The sequence below is a fragment of the Cheilinus undulatus genome, linkage group 10, assembly GCF_018320785.1.
Source record: "Cheilinus undulatus linkage group 10, ASM1832078v1, whole genome shotgun sequence".
NCBI classification, from domain to species: Eukaryota; Metazoa; Chordata; class Actinopteri; order Labriformes; family Labridae; genus Cheilinus; species Cheilinus undulatus.
Genome location: NC_054874.1, coordinates 18404726 through 18421593, shown reverse-complemented (window position 1 = coordinate 18421593; position 16868 = coordinate 18404726). Strand labels below are relative to the sequence as shown.

At 39.0% G+C, this 16868-nt stretch overlaps 1 protein-coding gene across 3 annotated transcripts in view; it reads left to right on the top strand.

Moving 5' to 3' along the window:
- Positions 1–16868, top strand: part of ctnna1 (catenin (cadherin-associated protein), alpha 1) — a 104128-nt gene that overhangs the window by 71793 nt on the left and 15467 nt on the right. For all 3 annotated transcript variants that reach the window (XM_041798009.1, XM_041798008.1, XM_041798007.1), the window contains exons 14-16: positions 5525–5635; positions 8263–8444; positions 12868–12973. In XM_041798009.1, the coding sequence (XP_041653943.1) occupies positions 5525–5635; positions 8263–8444; positions 12868–12973 (399 nt within the window). The remainder of the gene's footprint in view (positions 1–5524; positions 5636–8262; positions 8445–12867; positions 12974–16868) is intronic.

Genomic DNA, 16868 nt, shown 5'->3' with positions numbered 1-16868 from the left:
CTTCAATGATGGCATTTCCTCTTCCTGTTCTGCATTTAATCTGGACCTGATCTTCCCTAGAGCATGGACTAAGTTGTCAGGACTAAATAAATGCTGTTTTCTACAGGACATTTTCACTTACATAGAAAGGTTTACCTTTGACCACATTAAGAAGCTGTAATCTTTTAAAAACCACACAAGCTCTGTGTAAAGGTCAAAATTCATCTACCATGGAGAGGATTTATGGTGACGGTTCAAGGTTTATTTGATGTTCTTGGATTTAAAACATTTCAACCAAAGTCATCCAATCCACAGCATTGTAAGAGGCCTTGGTTATTGTAGTGTGATGTAATTGTATATATATAGCCATTGATGTGTGCACCAGATGCTGATTTTAATGGAACGTGAGAAACTGTGTATGCGTGCAATCCTAGAAGCCAGTGATTAACTTGTCTCATGCAAGAGCAGACCTAATTGACCAGACTTGCAATCTAGTGTAACAGCAGACTTGGTTGTCTGTGGGTTAATGGCCTTTGCTTGAGTAGAACTATAACTGAGACAGATGGTAGTTGGGTACCTAATTGACTGACTATGTGCCGACAACAAAAGCCACTCCAGCTGTAAAGAGAAATGGATAGTTCTTACAGTATATAACTACATTAACTACTTAAGACTGCTGAATGGGATTTTTATATATTAAGAAGAAAGTGGATTTGTTTAAAATGCTTCTTGTGTGTAACAGTATCTAATTATATATTTGCTATGTAGAGCTACAATGAGCTGGTTGGTTGTATTATGTCATCTTCCATTATTTTCAACACTTTAATGGTCTGAATTAGAATCATTAGTCTTGACAGCACATTTTGTGTTGACAGTGGTGTTCAAAAGCTCCGCCCGGGCTCCCATGAATAATGCTGCTCAGACATAGACAAACCCAAATGAGTGAGGGACATTCATGCGGTATTTGCATTATAATAAGCGATTGATTTAAGATGGAGGTTTTAATTAGCATTCTTTAGTCGGACTGCAAGCCAGAGAGCTACATTCAATTTCCATCTGCCCCAGCTCCACTCCTGTTATCCAGATTGATTAAGCTGTTAACACTGGGCCTGTGGGGCAAGCTGAACACTGGCAGGTGGGTGTGTGTGTAGGTGGGCAGGTGTGTTAAAAATAACAGAGGATTTATGAGAAATCTTTCATACTTATAATTAATCCGTCAGAATGAATCTGCCTCTCTGACTAGTAGATAATGGTGAGAATCAACTCAAACTTCATCTGTTATCATAAAATGGAAATTATGTAGTTCCCCATGGGGTTGCCAGGATTTTTTTTGATTAGGCATTTAGGGTAATCATCACAGGTTTGGTGGTCATTATTCAGCAGGGAATATTTCAGCTGCTTTACACATCTATAGAGCAGCCTCTTTAAGATCACTATCACAGTTTATTCATTTTTCATACAAAGAAATGGTGAAATGCACTTCTCTGAAAACTTAAAGCTCATGTATGAACAGCATGACTCCAAACTAGTAAATTCTGTCCACCAGGTCTCACTCAAATACTATTCTTAACAGCTGAACAAATAACTGAACACAAATGGCTTAATTGAGCGCAGCTTGTTCGTTTAAAACCCTGGTCGCCGATAGGGATTTCACGATTACAGATTTTCTTGGTGTGATTGTTGTCAGAGAAATAATTGCGATTTTACGATTATCACGATTATTTTTGCATTAATTAATTTCACACTACCATGAATGAGTAAAATCACATGAACGCTCCTTATAGGTGTTGTATTTTAATTTATTTCCATCTTAGGATGCTCTCATAACAAAATAATATATCAACAATGTCAAGTAACCAATAATTACCAGTAAAATGTTAATAATCCCATTTGGATGGACCACTCGAGTGATCTTAGCTGAGTAGTGTTTGAGCTAAAAAGCTATAATTCAGTCAGTCACATCTATTTTATATCCCTCAAATATAAACACATTATTCATATTCACAACTGTATTTATTAAAGTTTCTCGTCAAAAACTAAATTTTCCCATTTTTATGGGGCATTTGAACACATCATAACATATAGACTACAGTTGGCTAATTTACTGAGGTTACGTGAACGCATCATATTTTCTGTCTTCAGCTCGTAAAGTTTGCTAATTAACTTCAATTCTGCCGATTCCACCGCAGATTTCTACACTGGATTAATATTGTTAACAAACAGGACTTGCTCAAAGTTTTGGAGCACTTTTCAGCATTTATCTGAGCAGCTGAAGAAAAAACTGTCCTGAAGCAGCCGAAGTGAGGGATACCTTACTCCCAGCACTGGATAGCAGCAGGATACCGTATTATAGCATGCAACTCACGGGAAGCGTCTTTTTTTCCTCAAGCCGACAGTTTAAGGTACATTCTTGTTTGATGTGATGCATGACTCTTCTAGTTTATGTTTCCCTTGAAAGAACTGATATATGTTTTCACACCAGTCTTATCTTAAAATGATGTTACATCACAGAGCCTGTGAGACTCGATAGCAGTATTGATAAGCTAAAACGTCTTGATTTCGGGTGTTTAAAAACCACAGAACCGGGTCCTTATAGACCTGGGTTTTGATCCCCATCCCTAACATTGACATGACTTAACCCAGTTACTATTTTCCTGTACTTTGGCATACAACGCTGGGTGGTTATCCCACAGGTGCTGAAGTATTGCCTGATTTCATGGCAATTTTTTTGTGGCATGTTTTAAATTTAGGCTGGCCGTCTTCCACAATGACACCCTGGTCATTTTTTTGTATCCAAAAAATTCTTCACAGCTGACTTGAACCGTTTATTTGGAGGGAATAGCTTTTCCTCTTCCATGCTGTAGTTTGTTTGGGACTGTGACACGCCTCCACCTGCAACTGCAGGCAGCAACAGGAGGCGGTGACACGCGGTTGTTGTGTAACTTTGATTTCGTTCTGGGCGAGTTGCGCTGACGTACCAATATGGTTCCCGGCATAATATTTTCTGGAAATTGACGGTATTTAGGAAACGTTACAATGAACTAGTCTTAAAATTTAATACCGCTCTTAATTGTGAAAATGGGTAACCGTGCCATCCCTAGTCACTGATTAGTCTCACTGTTGTTACTCCTGTGCAGTCTCAATTAGAAGGACACTTCTGTCGAAAAGGTGGAGCTACATACAGTAGAGGGTCTGCACTGACGTAACTTTCAGTGTTTGACACGACTGCTCAGCTGAGCAGCAAACACAGCCATCTGCAATATCAGACAGCTGCCCCCCACAAACACACACACATGTGAAATTACATACTATGTGAAATAGGTAGCATTTGTCTTGCATACACATGCCGTACTTGAAATGCAGTTCCAAGACAACAAAACTAAACTTCACCAGAACAATAAAATGGAAACTTAATTCTACACACTTGCATCTGAATATATGACATGGCCTCATGAAGTTAAATAAGTTAAATACTTGACGTTTTGAATCAATCACGTCAGTGCTTCGAACGAAGCATGCATAGCTGTATGTATTGTTTAGTGGGAGGAATCAGGTTTGAAAAAAGGAAACAAAGCTATAAGTCTGGTGTTTCATTTTGCAAGACAGTTGTGCCACCGTTTCTGGGGATGTGTTTTATGTTTTGGTAAAAAGTATCAATCATGTTTCTTGTAATTAGTTTAGGCAAATTTTTAAAAAACATGAATGTCTATGTCAAAGAATAGTTTCCGTGGCTGAACTGCTCTACAGTGGCACAGTTTCTTATGTGAAACTACTAGGCATGTTCAGCCAGTCTACAGAACAATATGAGAAATGAGTGTAGCAAGACTGCTCTAGAGGGCATGTACTCACAGACACACAAAAACACACAAGCTTGCATTCTTTCTGTAACCCGCCACATGCATGCCCTTCACAATCTTAAATCAGAGCAGACAAGTGTGGGGTTGGGGCTACCAAAGATGGACAAGTGTTTAACCCCTGTAAGTGGTGCCCTGTGTTGGACATCCCTCAGTGGTTTGACAGGCGGACAGAGCCTTCTCCCACCTACAGCGACATTAAAGAAAACGCCTCCCGGACATCAAACTGTCTCAAAGTCAGGGAGCTTTTGACAGCCAGATACAGGGGCAGCTGTCGCTACCTTATGATTCTTGCAGGTTGCCACAGCTCAAGGTGATTTGGCTGGCCCTGTCCTCAAAAAGCTGAGGGGGATTTTACTTTTGGGCTGCCCTGTTCATATCTACAGCAGCAGACAGAAATACAAGATAAGACCAAGGCCTATCGTTGTTAGGGTACTTTGATTTCAGCTCCCATACTGTCCTTTGTCTCTTAACCGTTGCACTTCAGATACCATCTGCTCAAATGTGACAGAAAGAGGTGAATCAGGTGGAATATTTCTGTTTCCAGACACAGCATTGGCCATTCAAAATTAAATATTGATTTACACATTTTGCCACAGCATAAAATACAGTATTAAATTTTTATTTTCTGTGACAATAACAGTGCTACGTTGACAAAATCTTTTTTTAAATTTATCTGCAGACTATTGTTGTCACTTCTCTACAGTTATGTCCCATCAGGCACTCACTATGAGCTATCTTCTCTGAGCAGGTCCCACATTCACAGGTTATCTGTTGCTCAGGCCACAGCAGGTGATATCTCTGCCCCACTGAACAGCATTGTTTGGGTTGAAAGAGATGCCTGTGAGTCACTACAGCTTTGAAACCCCTATTCCCCTGAGAACAAGAGCATCTCTACATCCCATAAAGCAGTGTAAGGTTATTCAGAGACCTTCAGCTATTTTTAGACATGGGGGCTCCAAATCCATTACAGAAGGGAGGTATTGAGACAGCTGGATAAGCACAAGTAGCGGCAGAGGCGTGATAATGCCCCTTTATCTGTCCACATCATCTTTTCTGGGCCTATATCACTACCAAATACATTTCCCTGTCAGTCAGTATTGTATTTTGCCTCAAGCATGACCTGTTGAGATAGAAATTCTTTTGAATATTAATATTTATGGAAGAATACTTGCTTGTAGCTTGTTTTGCATTCAAAGCAAAGGAAGAGGTGAGGGATCAGAGATGAAGTAGAAACACTCAAGAAGAACACAACTCATGCCTCACACGCCTCTTTACAGACAGCAGCGACAGATGGGACTGAAGAGTTTTTCTCCCAATATGTTTCATACCAGCTTGTACCTTCATTTTCCTCTCTCAGAATGCACAGGCAGCACATTACACTTGATTTACAAATTCATCTAGAGTTTACAGTTTCTTGTACTAAGCTGTTGGGAAGAAGACATTTATCTGAGGCCGCCCTCACCGGCAGTGCCAAGGCATTTCTCACACATAGTAAGCAGGTTGGTTATTTAATACAGCTCAGAAGCCTGTAGTATGCCAATATTATTTTATTCCTTCCATTCATATCTTACTTCTTTTTCTTACCTTTTCCTTCTCTTGTCTCTTGTTTCTTCTGCTGCTGTGTTGATGAATGCGTCCTGGTTGGCCCTTCCTTCACCCCTCTCTCACTGTGTGTTGTCCTGCTGCAGACTCCAGAGGAGCTGGATGACTCTGACTTTGAGACTGAAGACTTTGATGTTCGCAGCAGGACCAGCGTACAGACCGAGGATGACCAGCTTATTGCCGGCCAGAGTGCAAGGGTAAGTTGTCCATCATTTCTTGTTGTATATACTTCAGTACCTGACATACTCCTGCCTGCCTTTGAAATGTTCACTTGTTAGATTTCATCAGCGGTATCCTTTGAGAAGTTGAATATGTCTGTTTATAAAAGGCATTAAAAGTTTATAAATCCATTAAGCAAAAGTTAAGGCTCTTAAAAATATTTAAATGCAAGTCCATGAGGTCTTAAATTTAGTTTTTGTATTTTTATGTTTATGTTGATCCAAAGAGGTTAAAGGCTAGTATTTCTGGGTTTGTTATATAGATTTAATCAAATGTGAGATTTGAGCATTTCCAGTCCACTCAGATTTATGGAAATGACCTCTTGAAGTGAATTTAACGCAAACTGAGTTATGGCTGAGATCAGCTGCAACAGTAAAGTGATCAGTGACACATTAATGCTGTAAAATCTGAATTAAAGAGTACTATAGATATACTAAAATGGGAAATTCTACCTTTTTTCTGTCTTAAAAAAACATAGGTGCTGTTCTACTTTTAGTGTTACTGCATTGCAAAACTTGACTAAAACAGACTTCTAAATTGTGGTGTAACTACTTTTAGGCCACTTAAGAAAAAAGTTCAGAACTTTCATTTAGCTACTTAATGGTTTAAGTTTTTTGTCTTCTAGTCTCAAAAATCTCAAAGAAAGCTCAGTTTGAAAATTAGAAATACTACTGGCATTTTCTTTTTGTCTTACTATCGGCAGAAATATATAACTGTGTTATTGTAACAGAGAAAAACTGAAGTCACAACAGTCTTATAATGCATGACGAGGGTCTTGAAAAGGGTCTGAAAAGCATTAGATTTAATGTAAAATTTTCTGTTTATATTTACACACAGTGTGGAGGAAGAATATTCCGCTTGTATTGACTACGCACCAGATCTAAAGGATAAAATGTTTGGACATTAGTTTCAAACCTTGACTCAGAGTCTGAAGGCTTCCAGAGGCGAACGCAGGTGTTAAGCATTTTATGAGCGATGTAAATCCGTGACTGGTTGCGCAAGGGGCCGCCAGGAGAATGCTTATATTTAAAGATTATTCTCTGGATTATAGGAATTGATAACTGATCAAAAACGGAGAATCAATCTGAATTGGCGAATCGTTTTTTTTAGCCTTGTCCAATTGCTGATAATTACTTAAAATGCTTGTATGTGTGGAAAGTGTCTTACTTCCACATCTCTTGCTGATAAGAATGTCATTTTTGTGTGGTTAGTTATTAAACATAATTCAAAAACATGCATAAAGACCTCAGTCCTCAAACCAATTGTTCATCTTTCCATTCTGTCTTCCTGCCTTAATCTAATTATTCATGCGCTGACAGGCTTCAAAATAAATGACGCATAAAAGTAAACACTCAGTGAAATAGTATGTTTAATATGATATCCTCCCATCAATAGGGATTTTTCAAATTGTAATTATCTGTGCCATCTGTTTGAATTATTTTCATTTTAACATTATGTCTTTAAAATGCATCTAGTGTTTAGATACGACTGAGGCATATGTGATCTTAGTTGGCTCCTCTGTCAGTCCTGTTACTTTAAGTCAACTTAAACACTCAAAAGCCACCTTTGTCTTTCTGTTGGTATGAGCATCTGCTCCTATACCAAACAGCTTTGTCTGTTTTGACATTGTATATTTTTGTACCTTGAGAGGCTTAGTGCATTAATGATTTAAAGAAAACAAGGTAATAAGTTAATCTCTCAAATCCCTGTAGGTAGTGATCCATCAGTACAGTTGCATGCTATTTGTTATGCTCATTAAAGATTATCAGACTGTTTTGTCAGGTAGGTGTTTCTCATCTCTGCACCGCCCTGAACAGCTTTGTTCAAGCTTGGATGACTCTAGAGAGTCAGTCCTATTTACCAGTAATGGAATGAATGTTCTTGTAATGATATTAGATTTCCTGCTCTTAAGTGTCTGCCCACTTTGGCCTCGTAAGCTCATTCATTGAAAGTCTTGATTGCCTGTTTGGTGGCTGCCCTTTAACCATCCTACGCAAAGTCAGGCTAGAGATGATATGAAGCACCTGTAAGAAAAGCCTTAAAATTGATCTCCTTCTGTAGCAAGAGGCATGGAGTTCAATAAATGTATTTCCTCAGAATGATGTCAACTGATATTACTTTGTGGCTGTGAACCTGTATTGAACCAAGCTTTTGTAGCTAAAAAATTACAGTCCCCACTTAACCTAGGACAATCAGTGAAAAGTCCATCTAGAGCATGGGTCTTGGTTACATTTATTTGGAGAAAAAAAAAAAAAACTTTTATGGAAGCCACAAAGTATAAAAATCAAGTGAGTATATTAATCCAAATAAAAAAGATATAAATTTTGGCTACAAACGGCAAAAAAAATCTGAGTCTACCAAATATACTAACTTGGTTTCATGAAATACTTGATTAAGATTGCAGTATTATAGTGCATCCTACCAGTATTTCTGTGCCCTGACCTCATACAGTGCTGTGTTCCTCTGTGGTAAGGAAACTCCTGAGCATCCCTGAAAACAATAAAGATGACATAAAGTCAAATGCTCTGGAGACAGAAACCTCCTCTATAACAGTATGTTGAGGTCTTGTGCTAACCCTTTATGCTCTCCATAAATCCTCCTTCAGGCTATCATGGCACAGTTGCCCCAGGAGCAGAAGGCAAAGATCGCTGAACAGGTGGCTAGCTTCCAGGAAGAGAAGAGCAAGCTGGATGCTGAAGTATCTAAGTGGGATGACAGTGGCAATGACATCATTGTGTTGGCTAAGCAGATGTGCATGATCATGATGGAGATGACAGATTTCACCAGGTGAGTTTGACTAACATTTGGATCATATCCACAGTGTCCTCTCTAGCAGAGTAAATGAATGCCTAGTTTTAATTGACAAGATACTTCTGGGCTCATGAGATGAGAATGAATTATTTGAGGTTTGTCAGCACATTTAAAGTGAACAGAAATTGTTTTTATCTTCTTGGTATTTTTGGGTGCTTCAGGAGTACTGGTATGTATGTGTCCTCTTGCATATCTCACATTAATATTCTTATAGTGCAATTCAAGCAAAATGCCCCCAGGATAGAGCACATGTTTAAGTTAAGCCGAATGCAATCACTCAGTAAGCCTACATTTGTTTCCCAACATTGGTTCATATCTGCACAATACTATGCACCCAGTTTAACACTACTCTTCATGCATCAGTGCTCTCCATTTTCCTAAAGCGGCATTGTAGGTAGGATTTTCTTCATGATTTTCCCACCCTCCCCCAGTCCTAATATGCAAAAGCTAAATCTCCCTCTCTCTGGTGCACCTAAAAAGCTGGCTACTCTGTAAATCTCAAATGGACAGTCCCCCTCAACAGAGCCTCTTCAGGTTGGCTTTATTTACACTTGTCAATGAGTTGCTGAGACACTAATTATAGCAGGGAGTGGTTGGATTCAAAGTTTTATATCAAAGCAGTTATGATGGGAAATTATGAAACATTAATATAATAATACTGCTTAAAGGCACATTATGTAGATTTTCTTTGCTCTGAAATGTCTAAAATGACTAATCCTATATTATGTATATTTTCAGTTGAGTACTTGCATGACAAGATATTTCCAACTGTTTTCAAAGACCGAGAACTCCTTCGTTTTTGATAGTTATGGTATAACTGGATATGTCTTGCTATGACAGCCACTATAATGGAGCTGCCATGCCTGATACAAAATGTTGTGGAAACACTGGATGAAACATCAGAGACTGCTACAGAAGGAAGTGTGAACAGATGCTGGAAGCTGCCATTCTGTTGCTGTATCTCATTCATGTTTTTTACTGTTTACATGTCATAGGCTAAAATTATTCTCTGCCATCAGCTCCACATTCTGTCACCCAAGCTCCCCCAGTAACTGCAATGCCATCCTCTCACCCCTGAGCCCCATAATGTTGTGGTCCCACTGGACATTTCCAAGTGAAGAGGAAACACAATACTAATCTCTGCCCAGCCCTGTTGCTTACTTCTGGTTTTGAAATCATGACTCTGTTCAATAAAAAATGCTCTTCATAGAGTTTTCTTATTAGACAGTAAACCAATTGTTCATTTCATGGATTAATTTCTATAATTAGAGAGGGAGGCGTTAAAGTGGCCTTCCTGGCTTGCATTGCAAGCTACTTGCAAAGCATTCTGGAACCTTTGCAGAATGTGAATTATATGAAAACCAAAGTAAAACCCACTAGAATTTATATATAACTCCAGGATGAATATTCTGCCCTAGAGAAAGTCCTTAAATAATTTTCTATATTCTTTTGGGATCTGCATTTTACTGTACAACACAAGAGGCCTGCAGTACACTTGCAATTGAAGACAAATATAATAAACAGACCTTGGGCTTACTTAAGCATGCTGAGTACTTGGACTACCTTACCAGGCAGAACATTGGCTTTACAAGCTTTGTTTAGTGCTGTGTTGCTCCATGCGACACCTTCAACACTAGCCAAGCAGAATAAAATCTTCCCGTGTTTAAATATGCAAAGGCTTCCACAATTAAACTTGTTACGTTTAAGAGCAAACCTTTGCCATTTGTGTGTGTCTCCTGGTGTGCATGCCTTTATGTACATGCTACTGGAATTTGTATGTAATTTGGTAACATTGATACCCTCTAATCCATGAGAGCCATAATTTCTGTCTCTGCATTCTCGTCTCACTCATCCAGTGGGAGTGCATTTGGGTGTTTGTGTATGTCTGTTTGTGTGGAGGATGTGAGGAATCATTTTGACTGACTGATTTTGTTTGTGCCTGACTGTTTTTGTATGACTGTGTCTTGTTGAATTTTCAAGTGAATTAGTCAGAAGACATTTTGTGCCTAACTCTGAGTCACATCCATAATCACGATGAAATGCAGCCTCTCCATCGTCTGAATGGGTCAAAGATCCTGTCTCTTTGGCCAGCAGTACAATACTGGAAAGCTGCAGCAGAGTTCAAAATAAGAGCACAGACAGTGATCTCACTGAGGTTACAACAAGTCCTTAAAAAAATCTGTTTGCTCTTATTCATTCAAAGGGTCAAGGAAGGAGAGAAGTAAATGCCTCCTTTTGCATTACATGCACTGTACACACTGTAAACGCATTAAAATGAAATGCAAAAACTGAGCTCATGTCATGTATTTTTAAGCTATGCTCTTCTATTCCCTTTATCAGCTCAGAAACCAAAAGAAAGCTGCCTGAAAGGTTGCTGGCCCTGTTTTGTTAGTAGCATAGTTACTGAGTAAGTTTGTCAGCTTAATATTTTGACTTCCTAATTTGATTTAAGATTGCACACTGTATCTGCCAGTGCTTGCATCTGACAGAGCACACACAGATGTTTGTCAGGCTGAATATACATCCTCACATTCTGCCTTGACTCAGGCATGCAGCAGTAGCACAGGGAAGGTCAGTAGCTGGCTAATTCAGCCTGCACCCAAATTATTGCCCCCTCAACCTTGAGCTGGCATAAAGCCCTGCCAAGGTTAATGCTGTAAGAGGTAATTGTTTTGGACCTCCCTCCTGACAAATCTACAGAGAGTGAGATGCTTGTTGACTCCTGAATTGCTTATGGCTGTATGACAGCTCTCATGAATAAGGCATGTGTGGCTCGGAAACATGCGACATATTTGGGTGCCACCTATCTCGGAGCATTGTGCTGTGGAGTGCTCAGCCCTATGTGGCTTGCACCCATCTGGAGGCACGTAGCTGTCACCAAACCTGAAGTCTCTTAGTCCCTTCTCCAGGTATAATTCCATTGTAAAAAATCTTAGAGGGTCCTTATGTCAGGAGCTCTCTTGTCCTGCTCTTCAGCCTCTTTTGCACTTTCCTTATTGTTATTTGGCCACTGAGGCAGATCTGAAGATAACGAGGAAATGTATCAGCCGGCCTTCATTTCTCAGGGCAACAGCAAAGGACATTTTAAAGGAAATCGGTGGTTAGGGAGCAATCTGTTTTATCTGCTTCTCTTATGCAGTCATGGTACATGTTTTTAAATTTGAACAACTAAAACATAACACTATTAACTCTATTCAAAATGCTTAACAAAGGCCTTTTCCCTCAGAGCCCATTACACTGCCTCTAGCAGCATCTCCAGGGGATTGTGTCTCCAGAGAGCTGCCAGTCTGTGCTCTGATGCATGGCCTCCTCCAGGAGGACCCTGACTTGTTTTACAGTGGAGCAGCAGAGGGAGCAAACAAGAGGGGAAGGGTTGGAGATGGGAGCGGAGGGAAGAGGGGGCAAGAGAACAGAACACAAAATTCCATCTGTTCTGGGTTGGATGGCTCATTTTTTTAGCCTGGAGAGAGCAGCTTTGAATCCAGTTTGCGCCTCTTGCCAACTGTGTCCCAGAGTCCCTTGTGGGGGCAGACAAAACAGCGAATGGCTGACAAGCTTACAGTGGGTCAGGTCAGGGCTAGCCTGACCCACGTTGGGACAGGCTTTATGTGGCTCATCAAAGGTCAAGAATGGATATTTAGCCTTGGGACAATGACCAAAGACTTTAAACAGAATATTTCTTTCAGCTACTGCCTTTTTTCCTTTGGCTGCTTTCCTTTATCATATACCTGGATGAATAAGACCATACTAATGAAGAGCTGGTGCATTTTTTAGTTTATAAAGCTTTGATACCAACCAAAATATATAAACCAATCCTATTTGTGTCTTAGCCTTCAGATAAAACCCTTAAAGCAGCATGAATGAAAGGTGCCAAACAGATAGAAAGCATTTGGTAACTGTTATAATATAATGGGTTTCTAAATCACAGTTACCTCAGATTTACAGAGTGTGATGATGCTGACAATTTCTTAAAAAGATATTCCACTATTTTGTTGATCATATACTTAAACTAATAAAAAGAAATGGGCTTAATCTCCTTTTTAAGTGAGGTCATAGTCCATTGAAAGAGTATGGTTGTATAGGAGTCCTATTTAAAGAATGAAAGCAGCTTCTTTACATTTAATGGCTCTGAAAATGTTGTTTTCTCCAACTGAACAATATGATGCTAGCATCTCTAAACACTGTGTCAACATCTGTGCACCAGCATACACATGTATCTCCGTGTTGTCTCCCTGAACTATTCCCACAAGTCACGCTTTTCTATCCACACTTGCCTCTGCCCGAAAAACAACCTTCCAAAACAAACAGACGCTCTATGACTGAGATACTGCAGCTGCATATTAAATGAGGCTGTAGAAGATCAGAAACAGTGACTGATCTTTCCACTTTCTTTCCCCAGGGGGAAAGGGCCACTGAAGAATACGTCTGATGTCATCAGTGCTGCAAAGAAAATTGCGGAGGCAGGATCAAGAATGGACAAGCTGGGCCGCACCATTGCTGACAATGTAAGTCGCTAATGAACCTCCATCCCAAAGGGTTTGCTGTAGACTACACCTTTTGTGCTAGAGACCCCAATACATAATTAGAATTGTATCAATGTACCATATCGACTCTGTCAGGGTCCAATTAGTTAGCAACAAGTGCAGCGACACAAAGGACAAATACAGGGAAATTAGCTGCCTGCTTGGCAGAAAAAAAGATCACCAACTTTGTAACATAATGAAAATGTGTGATTTGCAAAATAAGTTGTTTTAGGCAGAGAAATGAAAAGACAGAAGTTACAAAATGATAAGCTAGGAATTAAGTAATTTCTTCCTCAAACCATTCTCCAGTATTACATTTACTTCACTGACTCAAAACCTAAAGAAATCTGACCTATATGTTTTCATTATATTTTGGTTAGATCACACTTCTCTATTCCTACTCTCTCAAGCACCAGTGTCCCTTTTATAATGCAGAAACTTAAGAATGTATAAATGTGCAAAGGTTGTTACTCTGCCCAGTATATTCCACAGCAAACATTTGCACAGTTGAGTACAGGGAAGAAAGGGGCAGATGAATTAGTAGCAGAATTAGCAATGTAAATCTGGATTACCTGGGTCCACCCAGGTATAGTTGCTAACCATTTAAGTATTTTAAATTTTTTTATCGATATAAGATCACCTTCCAGGATCGAGTATCTTGTGCATAATCTCTTTCTTTCCCCACAATCCTTGCATACATTTTGCATTAGTGCGTGCATTTCTGAAGTGAAGCAGTAAAAAGATGCATCAGGCTGATCAGATCAGGAATGACTGTAACATACAGTATGTATGATGCTAATTTACATACAGCATATATTATGTTTGATGCTAATTTGCAGAAGTGAGAAAATGCAATTGCAGGTCAAATTCATTGGTTAAACCAATAATTAAAGCTACTGTCAGATACTCTAATTTTGTGTTTATTTTGCAATCCCTGGTGTCTCATACTGTACTTGCTCACTTTTTTATGCACAAGTAGTGTTCCAAAAATTATTGAAAAACGTCCTGCTGACTCTAAATCAATTATATTGCTTACTCCGAATCTTGTCTATAAAAATATAAAGAAATGCTTGCTGTAAAACCTCAATCTGACTCTGCCCCAGTGGCAATAACGACAAGCGAGTCAAATGGAGGCATCAGCATTCATTTTTGTATGTTTCTTTACTAGATAAGCTCATATTATGTCTAAGCTTCTGAAAACAGTCCCCAACGTTATGAATCCTCTCCATGTTAAGAATCAAGATAGGGAAATAACCCCTTTGAAAATGATATTCAGGCCTTGTAAGTCCTGAATATTCAACTAAAAATCACAACCTTTTTAATTTTTTGTAACAGCATAGCTTTTTTATTCAACAAATTCACTGCTTGTGTTGCTGAAGGAACTGTCACTGCAGTGAGCTTTTGTACTCAGTGAGTTTGATAAAGCTAAGCTTTAATACAGACTGCATCTTGAAACTCCCTCCTTTTATTTCTAAATGTTACACTCTGCAGTGCTGCATGTAAGGCAGTTATAAAGACTACTATCACCAGGGAAACTTTTCTTAAAGACTATTTTCTGTGCTTATTGCTTTAAGCCCATGTCTACCAAAACCCAGCACTCTGGACAGTCTCTGTGCTTCTCTTTATTGTTTTATATTTTTTCTCATTCAGTCATTTTTAAAGAAATTAAAGTAAAAGGTTCACTCTGCAGAGTTCTTTAGAGCCTCTATGATTTGTGTTATTCATGACACAGCCCCTATCAGTCTTAACCGATTTCTTTCAGGATCAAACACTCCCTCCTCTTTCTCTCGGTCTTCCATCTCCCACTCCCCAATTCCCAGTTCCATCATCTCTCGGCGTCTATCCCTTCCCCAAGAGACTATGGTCCTTGACATAGGGAAACACACATTCAATTATCCATGGCCCCATATTTCACTTAAATACTTGCACTATACCACACCTCAGGGAGACACTGTACATGATTTATCCCCCAACTTATTCATGTGCCATCTCTTAGCCAGAGATGCATCGCCTCTGTGTCTGCAATATGTATACATTTTGTTGTTAAATCATGGAAGAGTTTAGTTTTGATGTTTGCAACAAGACATAGTTGTCAGATTGAGGTTTTCTGCTTTAAAGATGGTGCTTGGCTCTGAGGTTTAGATGCACCAGCTGTGGGTTTCTTCTCTTAAATCCAAGAACACGCTCAGCAGGGCACATGCTGGCTCTGGATGTTTGCAGTAGGATTTCAATTTCGATAACATTGGAGGCATTTGGAAGTCTCTCTTTTACTGGTGTTGTTGACATCTCTACTGATATGTTGGCAAACAACACAACAACAGAAAGCCTCTTTGTTAAGTAATGAGATGTTTTAAATTGAATGATTCATGGCCAACTACAACACATGCATATCAATGATTTTCATTGGTCATTAACAAATCTGTTTGAATCCATTGTGCACCATTAGCCTCGTAACAGACTAGGTATGCCTACACAAGGCATTGTTTAATTATAGATTGAAGGCTTATGTTTATTTCATAGCCTTTTCCCAACAAAAGAGTAATGTTAGGGCTGATGTTGCGCTTAAAAGAAATACCCTCATTATTTCTCTGAATAATTTTCCCTAGGGCTAAAGGATGCATCGTTTTTCTACCGCCATATCAATGTGCAAATGCACACCAGTTACATCACTTGGACATGCGACTGTCGGGCTGCCACTTCTGTGCTTTTGGATTTCAGCCAAAACATGCGTTTTCTTGTTTCTGTGGCTTACCTACATTTAAATCTGCCTGAAGTCACCTTCAGGGACCAGAGAACTGATCAGCAGCAGTGTGTCCCTCCTGTATGACAGGCTACAGATGACGCTGCTGCCATTTTTTAAGGTACACAGGCAGATGTACACTTAGGTGAGAATGATCTTAGTTGAGTGGATTCCTGCTGTAAACAGCAACTTGTCCCAGTGCTGGTTAATTTACAGTCTGGTCCCAGCATTGTTTATTTTACAGCAGCAGTGTGTGCGCTGCTGTGTGACAATAACAGCACCTTGACCCTGTGAGTGTAGTTTAACTATCAGGTGCACTGAAAGGCCTGGTCATGTCAGCATAAGTAACTGAATGTGGTCAGAAATGGTTGATGACATTCAAGGAAGACAGGCTAATATTGTAAAGATCATGAAAAAACAAGGCTGTACAGTGTTTTATTCAAAATCCAAAAATTACAATCATCCAATAAAAATAATATTAGAATTAATAATTAAGATTTAATAAATGCACATATAAAAGGCACTTAATTTATATGATTTAATTTCCTTTATTTGGAAAAAAAAACCCAATAATGCCATACATCTCAAGTCTGTTTCTTCCAATATCGTTTAGCCCTAATTCTTAAATTATTAAAGAACATCAGAGGTACAGTGCTTAACAAATTTATTGGACCACCACCCAAAGTAAGGTTTATGCCACAGCTGCCCAAAATTAATAGCATTGGTAATTACCAAAATTATTTTTTATGTTTCTGCAATGGTTAATACACCAATATGTAAGAGCTCTTTAACCCAAATGATATTTCTAATGCTAAAATATAATTATTATTGTTATCCATGAATTTTCAAATTTACTGATTTACAAAAAAACTGAAAAAATAGTAAAGCACATTAATATTTCTTGATTATTATGTCAAATTATAGTTATTTACTTGCATTCCTGAACAGAAAAATGAGTTTTAGTGCTTGAATGTTATGCTTGATTCATTTCTGACTTCTCAGAGAAACCCAGTGAGCCAGCTCAATTTTGGGTGAATTCAGTGTGAAATCCCTCATTCTTGTTCAAAATGGTAAAACGTGGAGAGCTGAAAATGAAAGAGTCTGCATTAAAGCACTTCATGATGCTGGATGGTCTTT